Raw genomic sequence first — 21,781 nt, forward strand, 5'->3', positions numbered from 1 at the left:
TTTCTCCTCTTTCGTTTTTTTTTTGTGGAGTCGTTTTTACGTTTCTGCTGGCTCCTGGTTTCACTTTAAACGAACCAATTTCATTACTGAAAAGACCTGCTCAATGCCCCTTTGACGTTGGTGGCGTTGGTGCCATTTAAACCTGTAAGGGGAGTACTTATAAATTTTGGTATGGATATCCACCCCTCTTAATGCAGTTGACCTACTAGTCCTACGAGCTAACAGAGCGACATTCCCGGAAGCTAGCTGCCTAAAAAGGGATGATATTATATTGTGAGTGTGTGTATAATCAAAAATTTTGAAGAACCCTGAAAACCAAGCTAATGGAAGTTCTCCTCCAAGTTCTGTATAACCTTATCGTTGTTCTACGGGCATTCTATTCTGCTCCCTGATAGTCGACTAGGAGAAAAATTGGCTGCACAGATTTAATATATATGATTATGTATGCATACCTTTAGCAAATCATAAATAGCAAATAAAAGCAGCGGTTGTACTGAACATCAAAAATCCATTATCATTTGCCCAAATATTCAGATACAAATATATATACATAGTTTAGCCTGTTCAAGGCTAATGACAAAATATTATAAAGGCTGCTATCTCATAACTATTTTAACTAATTACTTCCCGTTTTTTATTTCAGAGCTAGATTTAACATCATTCGATGATCCAGATTTCTACATCAAAGAGTCTCGTGATATGGTTACGGTCATTCAAGCCCTACTAACTGCTGGTAATTTTGAAATTCAAAAACTAACTCCCATATTCATCCATTGTCCTGATCAATAGTCAACATTGTTATAATATACTCTAGTATTACCATTGCATTTCATGGTAGAGTAACCTTTTCACTATCATTGCCATAAAAAACTTTAAATTTAAAATGGTCATCAGCGAGCTAAAAATAAATTTTGAAAAGATTGATTGAGATTGATATGGATAAGGATATTATGGTCGACCAGTTTTGCGTGTAATTATGAATGAAATTTTTATTGATTATTATCTTTATTTTGCAGGTCACAAATTTGAATCAAATGAAATTGTTAACTTGACATTAGAACCTGGTATTTGGTGAGTAAATTTCTGAAGTATCTGAAGTTATTCAGTTAAGTGACTATAGTATTTAGGTTGCTTTCCTGCTTTCATGAGTAGGCACTCAGGGCGACTAAATACGTATATTCAAATTTCTGGTTTGCATTTCCAAAATGGAAAAATTATTGTTCTACTTTTTAAATGATAACACCATAGGATTTTAGAGTTCTTTCCATACACAATTACTATAAATGCGATAAATAGGGTAATATCATTAAAAAATGTTAGTCAAGATTCTCTTCAATACCTTTTTGTCCAATCACTGGCTGGCAAATATTCCCCAAACTTCTACTATTCATGATAAACCATTTTTATAGCATCCCTTCGTTTATTTTTCACTGTTGATACCTCAGTAAACATTGCTATAAAATGTCTGCTCCCTCATCACGTATTCGATTTTTGAGTTTTCTTTTTCTGGTTTCATTGAAAGCTGCCTGCTGGAAAGCCGCCTATGGTGGCATAGCCAGGGTAAAATTGTACACAGCCATGAGAGAATTCGGTATACCGACGAAATTGATAAGATTGATTACGCTGACCCTGACCAATATGCGAGGCCAAATAAAAGCAGTAGGATCACTCTCAAGACCATTCGATATCAACAAAGATCTACGACAAGGGGATGCCCTATCATGCGTTCTCTTCAACCTGGCTCTGGAGAAAGTGATCCGTGATGCTGAGGTAAATGCGAGGGGTACGATCCTCATTAAGTCCACCCAACTACTGGCTTATTCTGACTATATCGACATCATGGAAAGAACGACCCGAGACGTACAAACTGCCTTCATCCAAATCAAGCAGGCGGCCCGAGATCTTGGGTAACGTCAGCACCAAAAACAAACCAACCAATAACATCAAACCGCATTGGTCAAACGGGAAGAATGAGGATAGGAGACTATAACTTTGAGGCCGTTGATAATTTTTCCTATCTAGGGTCGAAAATCACAACCGATAATAGCTACGATGATGAAATGCGCGCACGGTTGTTGTCAGCCAACAGAGCCTATTTCAGCTTGCAAAAACTGTTCCGCTCGAAACGTCTCACAATGGGGTCAAAGCTCTTACTGGACAAGACTATGATCTTGCCAGTCCTCATGTATTCCTCAGAGACTTGGGTTCTTAGCAATAAAAATTGCAAACTCTTGGCCGCGTTTGAGAGAAGAATCCTCCGAAGAATTTTTGGCCTCCTACATGAGGATGGACGATTCCGTGGCCGAAATCTATGAGCAATACCATGACCGTCAAATTGTGGATAAAATCCGGCACAATAGGCTACGGTGGACGGGTCACTTAATCCATATGGATGAGGATGTTGCTGTCCGGAAAGCCTATAAGGGCAATATCTATGGTAGAAAAAGAAGACAAGGCAAAACCTGCTTGAAATGGAGCAATGGTGTAGGTCGAGACGCCAGACACACTTTTCTATTGATCTTGGTTTGACCAGAAATTAATTTTGATAACTAACCTTTTTAGAATCTAAATTTTCATTACATTGTATTACCTTTATCTTATCTGTGGTTCAATCCACAATTACATTCACAATATTTCAACGTTTGACCCAAAAATCTGTTATAAGTTTCAAAGGAGGAAAGGAAGGTTTCTTTAACTTCATTTCCAAAGTAAATTGATTTTTATATTTATGGATGACTTTTGTGAAAGTTCCACATAATAAATCACTTCTGGTTTTTAAGGTTTCCCTTCTCCTCTTCAAAGACACGTCCGATGAGATGTCTGTATCTGTGCTGCCCTTTGTGCGAGTGTGCCTTCCAAGGTCAAACAAGCGAATTTTGACCCTTCATTGCAGTTCATTTATGGTTTTTCGCTGGGCAAGTAATCACTTAAGAGAATTTTACCATTTTCACATATTTATAGACTGTTAACTCCTTGAGGGTTTAACGCGAGCGCCTGTCTTGCGACTTAATCACACGGTCTTCTTAAGACACGGATTGATTTTGTGACCGCAATCAGAGCCCCGCTGAGACAAGCAACAGCGGTACCAGTCTATACCAAGTGCATGGCTTAGCATTCATACTGGCGGATGCAAGACATACCTAGATCTCTAACTAACTACTAACTAAGGAGTACGGTACCCGTGCTGAAACGCAACACCACGCCAAGGCCCGAAGGTCTCTTCTCGCTTGAGCATAACCACAACCCCCGTGAAACTCCCACTAGGGGGACTACCGCAAATAACCGAGCTGTACTCACATACAACGGGAGTTCACCCGAAGTATGAGAGTCCAGGAGCTATCCCGGTTCCCATGGTAAGGTTTCGTGACCAATTTGCCACTTCTGATGAGTTCCCGTGCAGACTCGGGTCTGATCGCCCTAATTAGGCCTTTGGAGCATTCGCCTACTGCATCACGGCCGGCAAGCCAAAATGAGTACAGCGTCTCCCGGTGCCATCACTATGGAGGCTCTCCTCGGCCACTTGGTTTTGGTTTGGCCGACATACTTATAGACAGTAAAAATCTCCACGAACCCTCTCGACTCAGCTGTGAATGGCTACCTCAGTCAAATCAGGGTAATAATCCCAGGCAAACGCAATGCTGACCACATTGCCTCCAACAATGTACTATAGTGTACCTTTACGGTCTTAAATGAAGTGCTTTAACACACTTCAAGGCCCTGATCCAATATAGATTGTTGGGCCAGCGTTCATTATTACTATCATTGGTACCAATGGAGTAATTCGACAGCAATTCAACCCAATCAGTCTCAGACTGAAAATTCATTCGACATAGTATCTCATTTGCTAACGGTACCTTGAATTGCTGAAGAGAGAATATTTATATGCAGTGCGGAATTTTCACTCAAACGTCAAACTTATCTTTACTCCTCTACTTCAGCATTACCAGTAATGGTCCAACAACCGGGGTCCGGTTTAAACCTGAGTTAGAAAGGAACTCCAAATATCCCAGTTTTGCGCTGAAGTCCACCAATTCGAAACCCCCAAAAGCTTCGTGACATTCTGGCCTACACCATCGCTTTATTTGAAGGGATTGAGTCATCCTTATCCACACTGACGCTCCCACCGCAACCTATTCAGGCGAATCCACGATTCCCGACCAGATGAGCGTGGTATCGTTTATTGGTCAGGGTTATCCTAGTCAATCAGTTATTTATTAATTCAGAATTCTCTCACGGCCATGTACAGTTTTACCCTATGGTATTATAGGTGACCTTAAACTCGATGACAAGATAGTGCAGCTGATAATCTTATTTTAACAATTTTTCCGTCAACCGTCAGAAAGAGAAAACTAATATGTTGCTAATTTGCCTGTAAAGAAGCCTGGTATGGGCTTAATATTTTGGGCGTATTGAGCTATTCAGCCTGGGAAGGTAGCAAAAAATATGTTATAGGAGCTACTTAGCAAAGTAATTTCTCCATTATTGACGAGTGAGATTTATGATTCTTAGGCTCATAAATTGTACGGACTGTTTCTTCTTTGCTTGTTTATGGCAGCGTTTCTCTCTCGTCTTCATTTGGCGAAACCTCCAACTCGCCGATAATCTCGTTGTTGAGCAGTTCATACACATACTTAATCATCGCTTTATGCCTGCGCGCTTGGACATCAGATTTCCCTATTTACCTCGACAGGGCGGGCATCCAGGTGTATATGGCTTCATCCTACTAATCTCGGAGCTTAGTATAGCTGCTCCCTATACTTTTCGAGTTCACAGAACTGCTGGTTCTCCCTGACTTCCATTTTCTGTTTGCGTAACCGCTTGTCCTCTCAATGGAGTTTATGTTAAGTTACAACGCGTTCTCGCATTCTTTTGGAATTACTTCATTATCCGCAACGTTTTTTCATTGCATCGTTTGCTCCCAATCATCATTGAATCAGTCATTCCGACTTTTATTATGGCTGAGCCCAAACATGTTTGTGACTATGCAAATCATATTGTTCTTCTGGTGGTTGTGAACACCATTCGTTGATGCTTCGTTCCTGGAACCTCTGCTAGCTACCATTATTATGTCATCCGTTTCCATCTGTAGATGTTATGGCAGCCTTTGTGATTGTAAGATTCAGTGTTCACTTTCACCTCACTGTCGGAAGCAATTTGAGGTGTCGTTGTTATTCAAACTAGGAGCATCACGTCAACGAGATACCGATCCCTGCCTCTATATATTCAAGTACTTCCAACGGCTATTTCGTGTGGCACTGCTAGTTGGATAATCCACAATCCGTTGTCATTGACAATTTTATTCAGGCTATAGGAGCGGACGAATCACCTGGGCTGTTACAATCTTCAAGTATAATTTTGACGTCATACCTGCAGCAAATATTCAGGGTTCGATAAGCATAGAGTGCATAGTCATTCGTTTATGTTTCCAAAGCCAATTATAGAAAGTTTCATTTGCTGTTCAGGAAACCTACTCCGAGCACATCGTTTACTGCATGGCCCCTATAATATATGGCACAGAAACTATCCTCTAAGAAGCCGGTCTATGTCGGCAGCAGTGAAATCAGCACTTTATTATAAGGTTGCCATTCACCCCTTGGTGGGGCATAACGTGTTAACCACATCTCCGCGCCATCAGTCGCAGTCACCTGATAAGTGCTTCAGCTCTCCCCAGGACCTCCTGAAACGCCTGCACTCGTCCTTTATTGTTCTTCGCCAAGTGCGGTACTGGTCGACCATCTTGGGAGAGTTGATTCCACTGCATGGCATTACCATTAATGTAATTGTTGCCATCTCTTAATATGTGATCTATCCACTGCCATTTCCGCCTTTGATCACAATGCGTACGAGTGCCAAGCCTGTGCGCCGACCAAGTTCTCTGTTTGAGATGGTGCCAGGCCAGCATGCCCCGACGATGCGATGCAGACAGGTGTTGACAAAAGTTTCTAGTTTTTTATCAACAGTGGTTCACTTTCCATGTGCTTCTATCATAAAGTAACATAGAAAGAACACTAGCATAAAATAGTCCCAACTTGATTTTGGTGTTGAGGTAACTGCATTTCCAAATTTTAAACAAGAGGGGATTTGCTCAATGCAAGACGATAGGGATCGGTGTGTTCTTTGATGCGTTCCAGGATTATTTTACCCATTATCTTTGTAATGGCTGGGAGTACACAGATACTCCTCCAATTGTCACATTCAAAACGGGTGCTTTTCTTTGGAATCTTAATGATCATTACCTTCTTCCACTCTCTGGGAAAAACGTTGACGTTTTTCACAGGACTATCGAAAGATTTGGGTTCATGGATCCGCTTCCAGAATTTGGCAGTCAGGAAGATATTATAGTGCCCGTTCAGGAGGTGGCCGATGCCATGCATACCACCTGAGAAAGAAGCGTTTTTGATAGCAGCTCAATTCTCAACAATATTCTCAGACGGGTTACTTAGTATACCTACCGTCCGATCAACAAGATAGCTCCCCCAGTATTGAGCGACAGCTGCATCATACACACGGTCGATGTGGAATTTGGGGATTGCAGTTCCCCAACCCTGCGAAAAGTGGCAGACGCCACGTGCAAGCAAATTTAAATGGGGATATGAAAAGATGCGCAAATCGTTTTACCTTTTTTTGGCGGGTTCACCCTTGCATTGTCAGTCCAGTTCGAGGATCCTTTCTGTGACTTCACAACATGTAGGTTTCCATATAGGATTTATCAGCCATACCTAACCCCGCACCTAGAGGGCAAGCTGTTACAGTTTTGCCCGTTTTTAGTTGCCTTTTCCGTCTGGGCTTTTTCTCAGCGATCACTAAGTACATGGAAATGGAGATAGCTGTTGCTGTTGGTTCAACAGGCGTTTCCCACGCTTCGTGTTCTATCGCGAGTACTAATCCATGTTTTCGCCATGGGACTTGAACTGCCCTTTAACCGTCCCCTCTCTATTTACCGACTCTAAAAGAGTCCGGTCCGGTCCGCTATCAAGTGGTAGCGGACTTAGTACCCCGCAATCCTTAAACAAATATGTTCGGTTCTGGTCAAGTTTTGGCCCAAAGTTTCGGCGGATTTACGCTCAATATAATTCGCAATTATGTCGTGTTCTGCGAATTATATAAAGGACCACTTAATATCTGTGAGCCGCTTCGTCAAGCTGCTCCCCGGGCAGAAGTGAGGCAGCGACTGGCTATTTGCCCTGGTAGGAAACCGTAAAGCGGTCTTCGACTAATATTTCTAAAAGACTGTTCCTTCACAGTATCACGCCAAAATCGTATATATGGACCGCAATGATAAAGTTTTTATAATCAAGAATTCATTTTTCCAGAACGTTATTTTGAAGATTAGATTAATTTGAAGATTAGATCTGAAAGTTACTCAAATTCCAGCAATGGTCGCAGCAGCTGCCTTTATTACTTGCAAAATACTGGGGTAGTTATATGCGCCACCCAAATCCATACCTTCAACGTCATTCCAGCTATATTCTCCATTACACTACACAGTTGCAACTCCTTGCTGAACTTGATGGTGAGCTCCAGTACAGAGGAAGTTACGTTAGTATATCCCACGTCCGATTGGTATCTCTCCCGCTTTTTCTAATTGCCCAAAAACTTGGTGGGCTTAGAGCTTTCTGGTTGTCTTAGGTCCATCAACAAAAGGATGTCCTATACTCCACGAAGGACTGAACGCGAGACATACAAAAGCTTTAAGTTCCAAGTTCCAATAAGTGGAGAAGGAAGTAATCGTTAACATTGTTAAGCGAGCTGCATTGGCCAGCAGTTCTAACTGTTGCCCCCCTGCATCCTTTCAGTTACCTGAGTGCTCAAGGATTAACATTTTGAAACATATTACCCATTGCATGCTCATTGAACACATTGCTTTCTAAAGGGTTGGTCTACATTTGAGCCAAAAATTCATGCCTATTTATTGAACTTTTCCCCGAAGCAACTATCGAAGAGAACTGAGATTTTTTTTATACACGATTCTTCTTTAACAACACAACTTTTTAGCAACCGCGTTTAGGAAAAATTTTGGTATAATACGTAAATGGAGACGCTGACGGTACCAGGGAAATAGGGCTCTACTCCTCCATTACGAAGTTATTTTTGGTCTGTCAATAATGGTATGTCAAATGCTCATGTAATAGTATCTATATCTGAAAAGGGCCGGAGCGCACAAGCTCTAAAAGATCCGAGTGAGAGTTTCAAGTTCCTTGTACTAAAAAAGGAAACCGTACTTCGCAAAAATCCTTAGTATAACATATTTCTGACAGCATCAAAATTCGAAATATTCAAAACAAATAGGAATTGACTCCTTGATACCGACCGACGTATTTTTAAAGTTGAGGACCAGGTTGAAAAAAATAGATACGTAAAAACGATTTTAATAGTTCAATTTTGAATGTACACGGTCTCCTCCTTCCGCACCAATGTACTGTACTTGTAATGTACTTTTAATACGATTTCCAGGTTGACTAGAAATCTCTGACTGGAAAACTAGAAAGAAGTAGAAAAAAGTTGAAGACAATGTTAGAAATATCATAGAAATATCAGCTACTATATAATTGCATTTAGAATTTGCAGTCTTGCAACCATCTAACGACGCAATGCACGTAAATTGCGTGCTGACACGAAATGTCTTATAACGACATTGCGTAATCAATCTAATCTACAATAATATGTAACTACATAGATATATTTTCTTCTTCCCATTATATTCGATGTTGTACTTTTTGCAGATTGCGCTTGTAGTTTTTTCTCTTCAATTCCAACTTGTAATGAAAAATTGTTATTTTTATTTAATTCGAGAAATTTTCCCTGATTACAAATGCAAGCAATTTTCATATTTTGTTATTCATATGTATTTTACTTATTATTCAGCTCATCGCGTTTTCTTACAATATAAAAGATACACAATCATTACATGCAATGAAGAAATTTTCTTGGTGGATAGTCAAGTGAAGGAAATCTAGAAATTGAAATAAAATATATTAATTCTATAGACGACTCCTAAGAAAGCAAGACTACTTACATTATGACAGAATAGGAGAAAATTCGAGGGTGGCATGTTGGATCTATACATATACGTACATATAACATTTCCGCACTTATTTGGCACTCAACAGATTGTAATGAACCTAAGGGACATAGGATGATCAAACGACTATCCTATATGGCCGAAGATGACTTAGAGGGAAGAGCTATCACAGCAACCTAAAAAGTTGGCCAAATTGACCGTGAAGTTCCGCCCGCAAAGACTGAAGCTCCATCAAAGTGCTCGGTCGACACGTTCGGGAATGTATGGGGAGTCCTCTTCGATCCCTCCCGTGTCATTAGTACAAAACTAACGTGTCTATACCCATGCGTGAATGTTTTGTACACACTCCGGCCTCTTGGAGGCTAAAAATGCGATATTCTATTGATGTCGCACACTCAATCAAACTAATTCCCTGATTTTCCGACTACGCCTCCACGACATCATTTGCCAGCAAACTTCCTCTCAGAATCGCGGCATTTTTCAATTCTCGTCTCACCAAAAGAAAATCCACTGTTATGAGGATAGAATGAATTCCTCAAGCCAGTATATTACTTATAAGAATTTTGAAAAGAAAACTTACCTGGTAACCAATCAATGCCCGAAGCTGAAATTCGGGAGACCAACAAACCAACCAACTCCACTCTACACCAACCAACTTTTTGCCGCTATCCTCACCTTAAACTCGATTGAACTCCGAGAGTTCTTGTTGCAGCAACATGCGCGTTCTCCTACGGATGTTGCAAATCATTCCCCTCTCTCAAGATTAATTCGCCCGAATGCATTCAATGATGTGCAATCTGCTGCGAAAGTTAAAGTAATTGCACATTATAGAATGCATTTTTTGAGCAAATTAATTCAGAAAAAGGCGAATGAGATTCCGCTTCCGTCGCGAAGCCGCGGTCACTACAAGATTTTATGCCGAGGGATTTGCTTATCTTTCGAGACGTATTCTATCGTTTTGATCTCTTGGAAAGAAGTGAAAAGTACACCGGCCAAATACTTCACTACTTTGGAGCCATGAATATCCTTCCTTGCTTTCGAATTTTCTTCATGGACCTGTTTTATTTCACGATTTTGCATGTTATTTTTCATCACTCCTCAACTCTGTCCTCAAAATACTACTTAAGGGGAATCGTACTACGTCCTGGAAACTATTGCATCCCTTCCTTTGTTATAGTGTACCTACCAGAACTATCATATATCATCGTTCAGGCCTGCCTTAATAAGGAACTCCGGACATCCCGGTTTTGCGCCGAGGTCCACCAATTCGATATCCCTAAAAACCGTCTGGCGTCCTGGCCTACGCCATCGCTCCATCTTAGGCAGGGTCTGCCTCGTCTTCCTTTTTTACCATATATATTGACCTTATAGACTTTCCGGGTGGGATCATCCTCATCCATACGGATTAAGTGACCCACCCACCATAACTTATTGAGCCAGATTTTATCCACAACCTGACGGTCATGGTATCGCTCATAGATTTCGTCGTTATGTAGGCTACGGAATCGTCCATCCTCATATATGGGGCCAAATATTCTTCGGAGGATTCCTCTCCCGAACGCGGCCAAGAGTACGCAATTTTTCTTGCTAAGAACCCAAGTCTCCGAGGAATACATGAGGACTGGCAAGATCATTGTCTTGTACAGTAAGAGCTTTGACCCTATGGTGAGACGTTTCGAGCGGAATATTTTTTGTAAGCTGAAATAGGCTCTGTTGGCCGACAAGAACCGTGCGCGGATTTCATCATCGTAGCTGTTATCGGTTGTGATTTTCGACCCTAGATAGGAGAAATTGTCAACGGACTCAAAGTTGAATTCTCCTATCTTTATTCTTCCCGTTTGGCCAGTGCGGTTTGTTGTTGTTGGTTGGTTGGTTTTCGGTGCTGACGTTCCCACCATATATTTTGTCTTGTCTTCATTGATGTGCAGGCCAAGATCTCGCGACAGTTGCCACCTGCTCGATCTGGATGAAGGCAGTTTGTACGTCTCGGGTGGTTCTTCCCATGATGTCGATATCGTCAGCATAGGCCAGTAGTTGGGTGGACTTAAAGAGAATCGTACCTCTTGCATTTACCTCAGCATCACGGATCACTTTCTCGAGGCCAGGTTAAAGAGGACGCATGATAGGGCATCCCCTTTTCGTAGACCGTTGTTGATGTCGAATGGTCTTGAGAGTGATCCTGCTATTTTTATCTGGCCTCGCACATTGGTTCGGGTCAGCCTAGTCAGTCTTATCAATTTTGTCGGGATACCAAATCCTCTCGGCGGCTTTAAATCCGATGAATAGATGGTGCAACTGTTGTCCATATTCGAACAGTTTTTCCATCGCTTGCCGCAGAGAGAAAATCTGATCTGTTGCTGATTTGCCTGGAGTGAAGCCTCTTTGGTATGGGCCAATGATGTTCTGAGCGTATGGGGCTATCCGGCCTAGCAAGATAGAGGAGAATATCTTATAGATGGTATTTGGCAACGTGATACCCCTATAATTGCTCCACTGTGTGATATCTCCTTTTTTATGTATGAGACAAATAATGCCTCGTTGCCAATCGTCAGGCATTGATTCGCTGTTCCATACCTTGAGCATAAATTGATGAACCACTTGGTGTAACTGGTTGCCTCCATATTTAACTAATTTGGCTGTAATTTCATCGGCTCCTGGCGACTTATGATTTTTTAGCCGATAAATTGCACGGACCGTTTCTCCTAAACTTGGTGGTGACAGTATTTCTCCGTCGTCTTCAGTTGGCGGGACCTCCAACTCGCCGATGTTCTGGTTGTTCAGTAGTTCATCAATGTACTCAAGCCATCGCTCCAATATGCCCATTCTGTCGGAAATCAGATTTCCCTCGTTGTCTCGGCAGGATGAGCATCGAGGTGTATAAGGCTTCATCTTGCTGACTTGTTGGTAAAACTTCTGCGCCTGGTGCGGTTGCTCCCTGGACTTTTCTAGTTCACAGACTTGTTGGTTCTCCTTGGCTTTTTTTCCCCTCTGTGAAATCGCTTCTCCACTCGACGGAGTTCGTGATAAGTCTCTGCACGTGCCCGCGTTCTTTGAGAATGTAACATTACTCGGTATACGGCATTCTTCCGTTCCGTTGCTAGCTTACATTCATCGTCAAACCAGCCGTTCCGACTCGTTTTGCGGCTGGGGCCAAATATGTTTGTGGCCGTATCAATGATAATGTTCTTCAGGTGGTTGTGAAAATTATTTGTTGATGCTTCATATCCAGGTCCTCTGTTGACTGCGGTTATTGCGGCATCCATTTCCCTCTTATAGGTGTCGCAGAGGGCTGTGTTGTGGATGGCTTCAGTGTTAACTCTCACCTGATTGTCAGAGGGGATTCTGAGTGGTGTTGTTATTCGAGCTCGGAGCACCACGCCAACGAGATAGTTATATGAGTCTATATTGGTCCCCCTATATGTTCTGACATTCATCAAGGCTGATAGGTGGCGGCGTTCAATCAACACGTGGTCAATTTGGTTGAAAGAGGTTCCGTCTGGAGAAGCCCATGTATGTTTGTGGACCGCTTTCCGCGCAAACCAGGTACTTCCAACAACCATTTCGTGTGACACTGCTAATTGAATAATCCGCAGTCCGTTGTCATTTGTATTTCCGTGTAAGCTATGGGAGCCAACGTATCGCCTGAATACGGGCTCCTTCCTTACTTGGCTGTTAAAATCCCCAAGTATAATTTTGATATCATATCTAGGACAGGCTTCGAGGGTTCGTTCCTTCCCGACTCTGCAGTCTGCTCTGTAAGGGCATGAACGTTAATGAGACTTATATTTCTAAACTTGCCTCGCAAGCGCAGAGTGCATAGCCATTCGCTTATGTTTTCAAAGCCAATAACAGCAGGTTTCATTTTTTGGCTGACTACGAAACTTACTCCGAGCACGTGGTTTACTGGATGGCCACTATAATATATGGTGTAGCGACTCTTCCACAGGAAAAAGGTCCCTGTCCAACGCATCTCCTGTAACGCTGTTATGTCAGCCCTATATTGGGACAGGGTATCGGCAGCTGCTCATCAGCTTCATCTCTGTACAGGAAGCGCACGTTCCATGAGAAAATGCGCAAATCGTTACGCTCTTGTCGTTGCCGGGTTCATCGTTGTGTAATCCGTCCAGTCCGAGGGTCCTGTTGTGGCTTCGTAACAAGTTGTTTTCGGTATAGGGTTGTTAGCCCTACCCAACCCCCAACCTGGAGGACCAGTTGGTTCAATTTGTCCTGTTTTTAGACGCGGGAGACTCGCCTTCATCCTTCTCCGTCTGCAGCTGTTCGTTAAGAAAGAGCTCCCAGCGGTCACCACGTGGAGGTGGAGATAGGGTTTGGTAGTAGAACTGATGGTGTTGGTTCAGCAGGCATTTCCGAGGTTTTATGTTCCATCGTGGGTACCAATCCACGTTTCGTCCTGGGACCTATACTACCCTTTGACCACCATATATCAGCCAGTCTTATAGCCAGACAAACAAATTGCGGTTGAAGGCGGGAATCTTAGAAAGACACTCCTCCGCCTCCGGCAGTCCGCGGGATTCACACTCATTAAAAACATCTCTACCCTCGAGTGCCTATCATTAAGTACTTCTTCGCAGAGAGAGTCAGACCTACCCTAGTACGTTTATGTTGCGGATGCACTTTCTAGGCTTAATTCAGTCCGTGGGGCTTCTTTGTGTTGCGGATATCATTGTGCTTGCCACAATCCTCTGATCTCTCCACAGACTGTAGCGGAGCATTCAGAGTAGTCGGGGGACTCATTTAATTATAAGCGATGCAAATATTTTCTATATAATGTAATGAATTGTGTTAGGTGGTGATTTAATTCTCCTTGTCGGGATTCAGTGTACGGTTACAACAGTTCCTTTCAGGAATTATCACATCTTCTTCCGCATAGCCCTTTCCTAGTGGCTTCTTGGAAATACTACTTTTCTGTTAAAGATAGAACGTTTCGCTCACTGGTAGATCCATAGGTATCATTTCTGCTATGACTCATTGCTTCTTTACATGTTGTCCTAAATACACTCCTGCACACTTAATCTGTATGCTGAAATAACCATTTTCCGCTCACAATGTTGCTCACTACTCGAACCCAAACCGCTTATTTCGGAATAAATTTGACCACCCCGCCCAGCCGGTAATTAGATTTTAAGCCCACACAAATTTTTAAATGTGACCTTCGTTTAGATTCTTTAGCGTTCCTCCAGATATTAAATATTCTTCTCAATATATTTTGCCACTATTAATCAATATATGACATTTTCTAAAATATGTGTAGAGATTTCATTACTTTGTCACAGTCTCTCTGTACAACTCTCTGTTATTCCCGGCTCCCCTTAGTGGTTATTTGTCCTGAAGGGGCTTATGAATTTACCAACTAAGATCTTATATCAGTTCTTGATTAGGCTTAAACAAAGTTGCCAGTGCTTCTATTGGCTCAAAGTGCTTTTCCTTGGTCCAAAAACACTTTACATATGCTAGTTTAAGCAGTAATTGTTTCCTACAAGTTTGTTTGTCAATCTATCTCTTGGTGACAGTATTTTGGGATAAATGCTTAAAAGAATATTTACCTTCGTTCGTTCATTAATACCCCCTCTCTATATTCACCTACATCTGCATGTGATCATGGATCCTAACAACACCTTTAAAGACGCCTTCGGGAATGTTCTTATAACCCCAGGGCAATAAGCTTTTGGAATTTGCAAGGTAATGGCGCCTAGCAAAATCATCATGGTACACGGGACTGTCAGAACCTAGGCGAGTAGGAGTGACATGTGACGCAGCCATTATAGACTTAAACCGATAAATGGTGGATAGGTATCACCGACTCCAATCCCCTCCTCTCACCCTCTCAAAATACCACGCCAGGTTGCGAGGCAAAGCAGTCACTCACAACAACTCAAATTTTAAATTTCAAATTTGAATTTCCAAATCTCGAAAGCGACCAAGAAAATTACATCGATACAGATACTCCCCTTAAGATAAAGTAATTGAAAAAAAAACCTTCCTATTGCACATTTTTTAGTTTCCTTTTAAACTCTACCTATTTTCCCTGTATATGGTAATTATTTTACCCTTTTCCGGTGACGGTCACGTTCACGTTCTATCGTATCCTGACTGAATATGCATTTAGTTGAACCTTCTTACTGCCAATTGTAGGTCCCACGTGGGAATTTTTCACACGAATGAAAACACTAGTTTATTATAGTATATTACCATAAAATGTACAAAAGATAAAAGATATTATATTATTGAAACTAAATTAAAGTCAACGTTAAAATTGTATGGCCCCTCACATGGCGTTGTTTACTTGTCACCTCGTTTAATTTTAATTTTCTTCCATTTAAAACATCGTGGCGAGGCAATAAAGGCGCAGGTTCCTGCATTAAATACTGAAAATTTATTTATAATTAAGTATTTGGAGGCGCTTGATAATTCTTCAAGTGCCGATTTAGGACGGGCTACATAAATAGACGTAGATAATACAATCATATCTCGCATTCATAAGCATGACTTTTCAAAAATATTCCAAGTCGGTGAGTGGGCTCGAAAGGAAAAAACTATGCTGCCTCGGTTCCTTTCACTATCAAACTTTAAAATCAATAAAAATTGAACTAACTGATAACACTTATCCAAAAACTTATCGAAATTAACTACTGCACTGTAAAGGTCATAAATTTTTCACATTTATCATTATCATGCGCGATAAGCGAAATCATTCAAGCTTATATTAAAATAATACGAGTTCCAAGGCGGTAATCACGAAATATTCTGCGCGCGTGAATCATAAAAATTTTCCTGAGAGTCGTGTTAAGAGTTCAAGAGTCTGAGCGAGTCTGGTGGCGAATGGTGTTAAATCTTATCACCCGCATGTCTTTTCTCCGTATATTTTCAACCCCAATCTAAGAAAACCACCGAATTCGAAAGATAGATAAGAGTGGATCAGGCGCTTATGGCCGTATTGTAATAATATGCCTGAACATGGTCAGTACTTGTCAGAATGAACTTAGCCACTGATCAAATAAAAAAAAAAATAATGGGTAACTGGGAAAAAAGATAAGATTTGTGTTCATAGATATCCCTGCGTAGTAGAGGTATTAGGTTTAGGAGATAAGAATGGTAGGAGATTCCTGATTATATTGTATTTGGGTACATAAATTGAATAGTACGATAACTGGGCCGTTGAGGGAGATAAAAGAGAATTGAAATACTTATGTTATCTGCATATCGTGGTATACTCAATTAGAGAAAGTTCAAAGGTGTAAACAGCTGAAAATAGCTATCTTTGTTGTGAAATATATATTTTTGCTGTAAGCTGGATTGAAACTACAAAGTAATTGATTGAAATCAAATAAGAATGAATTGCACGGTCAAGAGGAATATGCAGAAAATGGTCAATAAAAAGAACGGAATATGGAACAAACACACAAAACTTTTAAAAGTTACCATAGTAGGATGAACTTTGGTAGATACATTGTATGATTTATAGCATCCAATTATAACGCTGGAAGGATTTCTCAAGGTTAATATTATTCCAGAAATATTGCAGATGTAACTTACTCTAGGCTTTTTTATTTGTGATAAAAAATAATAAACAAAATGAGATTCTCTATGAAGGGAAGTAAATGAGGAATATGTAGATGGACTTAGGTGACGACAAGGGACCCCCAAAAGTTAGCAACGGATCCTCTATGGATAGTGGAAAAGGGGCACACTATAACTATGTTTGCAACAGGCAAGGTAAGTGATGGTTCCAACAAATATAATTATCACATCTATGATTTAAAGAACTCTAAGTGATAATCGGAAATATGAGTGATGTTAGGTAATAAAAGGCAGCTACACATACCATGCGTAGTGAACACGACGGATGGGGATGATCAAATTAAATAGGAGAGAAGAGCTAAATTACATATTAAAAATTGCGCATCTGTCAGCACTTAAATTTTGTTCGTCACTTTGTCAATCAGTACAGTAAGGTGGGTCCAACCCTTGGTACTTCGGTTCCTTAGATGCCATTAAAGAAAATCCTGGGTTATGATCGGTGCATTGAAACTTGCATCAGAATGAGCCAAAATTCCTAATCGTTCAACCATTATCCCACCAGAAATGTATACATTGGCACTACAAATAAAAAGTAAATTATTTTCTGTGCATGCGAAACTAAGAGAAAGGAAAGAGAAAAGTAATTATAATAATCATTGGGGCGACAATCCAATTGGATCAGGGCCTTGAAGAGTTCTAGAGCACTTCATTCAAGACCGTAACAGTTTGGCGGCACATAGGCGCCAATATGAATTCGCCTCAGCCGCTGCATTAATAGCTGACGGACTGGTGTGAAAAATGTCAGTTTTGTCAATAGAGTTTCGAAAAAAAAGAGTCACGTCTGCCGACAGGAAAAAAAGACGTAAAGAAAAGAATTGCACAAACAAAAATATAATTACGGTTCAATAAAGTGAAAACATGTTGTTCATTATAAGCTGAAGTGTTTAAATAAAAGACTCTGACCCTGTTTCGTTGGTCGAAACAAACATGTTCGTGTTCACGTTGAAAACGGCATTGGTAACAGTTCCAGTGGACAAAAGAAAACGAGCATCAAAAGTGCATAACTCCCGTGCAAATTTCACCTTCAAGAACTATATCGTCGTCATCATTGTATCATTCGAAAGTGTAAAACCTCCGGCAATTAACCCGGCAATTCGAGTGAAGACCGGTGAACGGGAACAACGTTAAAATTAACGATAGGTGTGACGCTGTTTTTTTTTCAAGTCCGTTCCATTCATTGTGCCCGTCTTGCTTCGCCTCACCGCACAAGGGCCGTTTTGCCTTGTTCTGTCGCGAGTACTTTGCCTGTGCGTCAACCGCTGTCTGCCGTGGTGCCGCCGTTTTCGTGGGCCAGCCAACATTCCATGGGAAAATCGGCTGGACCAGGAATTTCGGGAGCAAGTTGAGCGCGATACCTCCCTTTTGGCGACGCAATCCGGCTGCGTAGTTTCGTCAGTTGGAGGCGTAATTTGTGCTGGCGGGCGTTATGGCGGACGCCACAAGGTTCAACCACGCACTTATCGGTCTCGACGAGGAGACCATTGCACTCAAAGTGCTCGTACGTCCGCTTGAAGAAGCAGCTGATTCGGGGCCTTTCAGTGAGTGAGGAAACAAAGCTTAATCACTTGCTAAATGAGCTGACGCTAGGTGATCGTACCCCCAGCCAGTTGCTACGAGAAATTAAGCAGCTGGGTAGGGATAAGGTCGGCTCTGAACTGCTAAAGTCTCTCTGACTGTACCGACTCCCAGAGAGCACCGGCACCATCTTGGCCTGCGCGAACTCGGGATCGCTGGAGGTGTTGTCCGCCACGGCCGACAAAGTGCAGGAGGTGTACACGCGCCCCGTGGTCGCGGAAGTCTCCCGAGACACAACTGGGGAAATCGAAAGCCCAACGCTCAGCCATCCGGACACAAAAACGGAGAAAAACCTCGACAAAAGGTTCAGCTGGTTTTTTTTTGTTTTTTTGAACTTATGAGCTATGAGCTTTCCACCCTGGTTGTTTGTTACAGTTTAATAACATTGTAATATCTCCTCATTGTTGTCTTTGTCAGCATGTTAGATGCAGCTGCAGGTCCTTTGGGGAAAGCTTGTTTGATGATTTTTTCTTTCTTTTGCGTACAAAAGCAAGCAAACACAGAACGAAGAAATCACCCCACTCCACCACTCCTCACAATATTCCTATTCTCACTCTTTCGAAAAAACAATATGGCTGTTTCATCGTGGTGTGAAAATTTCCATCCGATAAACCCGTTGGATGCCCAAATTGCTTGACATCTGATACTTTGCGAAAATGTACACCTAATGCGAGGTTCTAGGTGGCAGATGAGAAAAGCGTCTTCAAATTAAAGAGGTGGTGTCATTATAATAGCTGTTATATGTATTTATTTCAACCATATTATAGCTAGGGTAGCTAGGGCCTACAACAGAGTAGAAGAACTGAAGGTTGTGCATAACGCCAGCAAAATGCGGTATGGTATTGAGCCAACATTACCTATGCTACCCCGAACATTGGTCCTCTCTCGGCTAAACACTGATGAAAGTCTCAAAGAAGAAAGTTTGGGTTTCCTCAATATAATATGTTGTGAACTTAAGTCTTTGTTAGTCAGAATAAAATATTCAGATTTGTCCAACCTGTGATGCGTCTGTAATTAAAGAGATCCTGAAGATCGTGCGGTCCCATTGTTTGAATCATTATAGAGTCCATATTGGGTTTTACGATGTTGAATACATCATATTTTTAGCAAAAGATACGCCTGTTTTACAAGCAGTCTTACCTCTTAACCACCACAATCAATGCGGATCCGATTTATAAATTTTGCCATGCTTGAATAGAACACTTCTTCTTCCAACTGATCTCCTCTTGACGTAAAACTTAACTCCACCAGCTGCCGCTCTAGAAGTACCGTAGGAAGCACCACTTGTTAGTTCCGGTGCAACTAGCGAGTACTTATTATCCTAAGCTATTAGACGTGAATTTTGAGCTAAGCTATTGGATGGTGAATTTTGACTCTGCAGGTCCACCAAAGTGCCTTTAAAAAGAGTGGGACGAAATAATCCATCTACAAGAAATATGTGGCTTTCTCACGGAGCCTTCGATGCTTGGCATCATCAGTTCAATGACCTCATTGTGAGAGACAGAATCCAAATGCTCTTCAGATTTTGCTTAATGTCCGTCGGGTCTGGTTTTGACAGCGAACTTACGGACTCTTTTAACAACATCATCTAAACCAGAATCCTATGATTTTTCTGGAAATATCAATAGATTTTTTGTAAGTCACGTGTTGATTTACACTTTTTTCATAGGAAGGAGGAAAGAGTATCGTCATTATATTAAGAAGAAGATGAGTCCAGTCAAATGTTGTTTTCACTATCTCAACTTTCTCCAAACATCGCCGAATATTGTCACTCAAATCCAATTCTGCCTCTGTGCAAAGTTGCTTGACCCACTCCCGCTTGCTTGTGCGTATAATCTGCTTGAGTCTACTTCAAAGATTCGTGTATGCTCCGCCTTGTTGCTGAAATGCAGTCTTCTTTTATTCCACGGACAGGCTCTTCTTCCTCGAAAATACGCAGGCCGCAACTTTCTGATCTTATAATTCCAGCGATAGTTTTAACGTCCGTTTATGAGTAGCGACGTCGGATCCTTCCGTTATGCGTCTAATTATGTGTCCCGCTTCCGACATAGTTCCCTCACGCCTCATCCTCGGAAAGTGGTTGCATATCTGGTATTTTTCAGACAGTTTCGCCGTTTCGATCGGCAAATCGTACCCGGCTTTTGTTGTTGATCTGACGACCCAAGCCTTGATTTGACGACCCAAACATTAAATCACGTTGGTTATGATTTCGGGGGCGTATGTAAGTGCCAGCTACATATGCCATAACGAACCGGACTTTCTTTCTTAGACGGCCCGATTCCAACACTCAGATATTACCATTAGTTATATCTTTGGATCAGATCTGCTACTATTGTTACAGATAATAGCACCAGGTTTGTGACAGAGGATCTTGCCCTATCTTGCAATGATTATAATAGGTTTGCATCAGCTTCATTAGAGTCAGGCTCTGTGTTTGTTTGGCAAAACCTTAGTCTTCGCCTCGGTGATTTTTTGTAGGGTTCGCCTTAATCACTTAATCCATATGGATGAGGATGATAAGGCCGGAACCTATATAACCGTAGAAAAAGAAGACAAGGCTCACCCTGCCTGAGATGGAACGATGGCATAGGTCTGGACGCCAGACAGCTTTTAGGGATATCGAATTGGTGGACTTCGGTGCAAAACCGGGATGTCTGGAGTTCCTTAGTAAGGCAGGCCTAGACCGGATATCGGTTGTTGCGCCGTTGATGATGATGATAATTGGTAATCCCGATATTTCGCACCAAGTCGTCAGTCCCTTGACGATCCGAATTATTGGGATTTTACTATATTACCGTAGTAATTAGTTGGAACTTAAAGTTGTCCTTTTCGTCATATAAATGGTTCTTAAAATATATTGCATTATTTAGTTAGTTAGGTTAGATACCTAAAATTCTTGAGATAGGAAAAGAGTGTCCGCTAAGTATCACAAGAATATTTAGCGATGTGCTTACTGTGTACGAAACTCGTTAGAAAAACGTTAACCGTGAATCGGAAGCAACGGCGACTTTTTGAAAAAATGTTAACAAATAAGGGTACGGGGGATGAAAACTCCTCCAGTACAAAAATAGGACTTGCCGAAAAAATAAGTAAAGGTCTGAAATCGGAAAAAAGCGTTCTCGAAATCCGAGAACGTTGCGATGGCAAGTGAAGACAATGGTTATCTGCTTTATCGACACCAATTGTACAAACTTCCATGACGATTCATTCTAGAAAACTCAAATGATAGAAGGACGCTACACATTGAAGTTTCAAAGCCGTTGTGATTATAATTGCTGAGGTAAGGTCTGAACTCAAGAGGTCTGAATTAATCTTTCATCAGAATGATGTGCCGCTTCACTTTTTCCGAAAAATATTTCAAGGTTGCTCCATCCCAGCTATAGCTCAGACCTGGCTCTTCTGGTTATTCCTAAAAATGAAGAGAACCCATGAAAGGATAATGATTTGACGCCATAGACACGGTACAAAAGTAGATAACGATAGTTTTACAGGTCGAGCAGCTTTCACGAGGGCTGCTCACATGAGCTTTAGAATTTTATTGTGGATGGCGATTTCGCTGCCCCTTTCCTGAATTAGCCTAAATTC

General features: G+C 41.5%; 1 protein-coding gene and 1 long non-coding RNA gene across 3 annotated transcripts in view; one reads left to right on the plus strand and one right to left on the minus strand.

The window, feature by feature from the left end:
• LOC119654801 (RNA-binding protein fusilli) overlaps positions 1-21,781 on the plus strand; it is a 307,177-nt gene that overhangs the window by 215,913 nt on the left and 69,483 nt on the right. For both annotated transcript variants that reach the window (XM_038060355.1, XM_038060354.1), the window contains exons 5-6: positions 644-733; positions 1,017-1,071. In XM_038060355.1, coding sequence (XP_037916283.1) covers positions 644-733; positions 1,017-1,071 — 145 coding nt within the window. The remainder of the gene's footprint in view (positions 1-643; positions 734-1,016; positions 1,072-21,781) is intronic.
• On the minus strand, positions 8,850-9,685 carry LOC119654802. The gene is made up of 3 exons (XR_005249848.1): positions 9,603-9,685; positions 9,017-9,532; positions 8,850-8,953 (listed from the first exon to the last, which is right to left on the minus strand). It is a non-coding gene; the product is annotated as an uncharacterized LOC119654802 (long non-coding RNA).

This window comes from Hermetia illucens, chromosome 4 (genome assembly GCF_905115235.1).
Source record: "Hermetia illucens chromosome 4, iHerIll2.2.curated.20191125, whole genome shotgun sequence".
In the NCBI taxonomy this organism is placed as follows: Eukaryota; Metazoa; Arthropoda; class Insecta; order Diptera; family Stratiomyidae; genus Hermetia; species Hermetia illucens.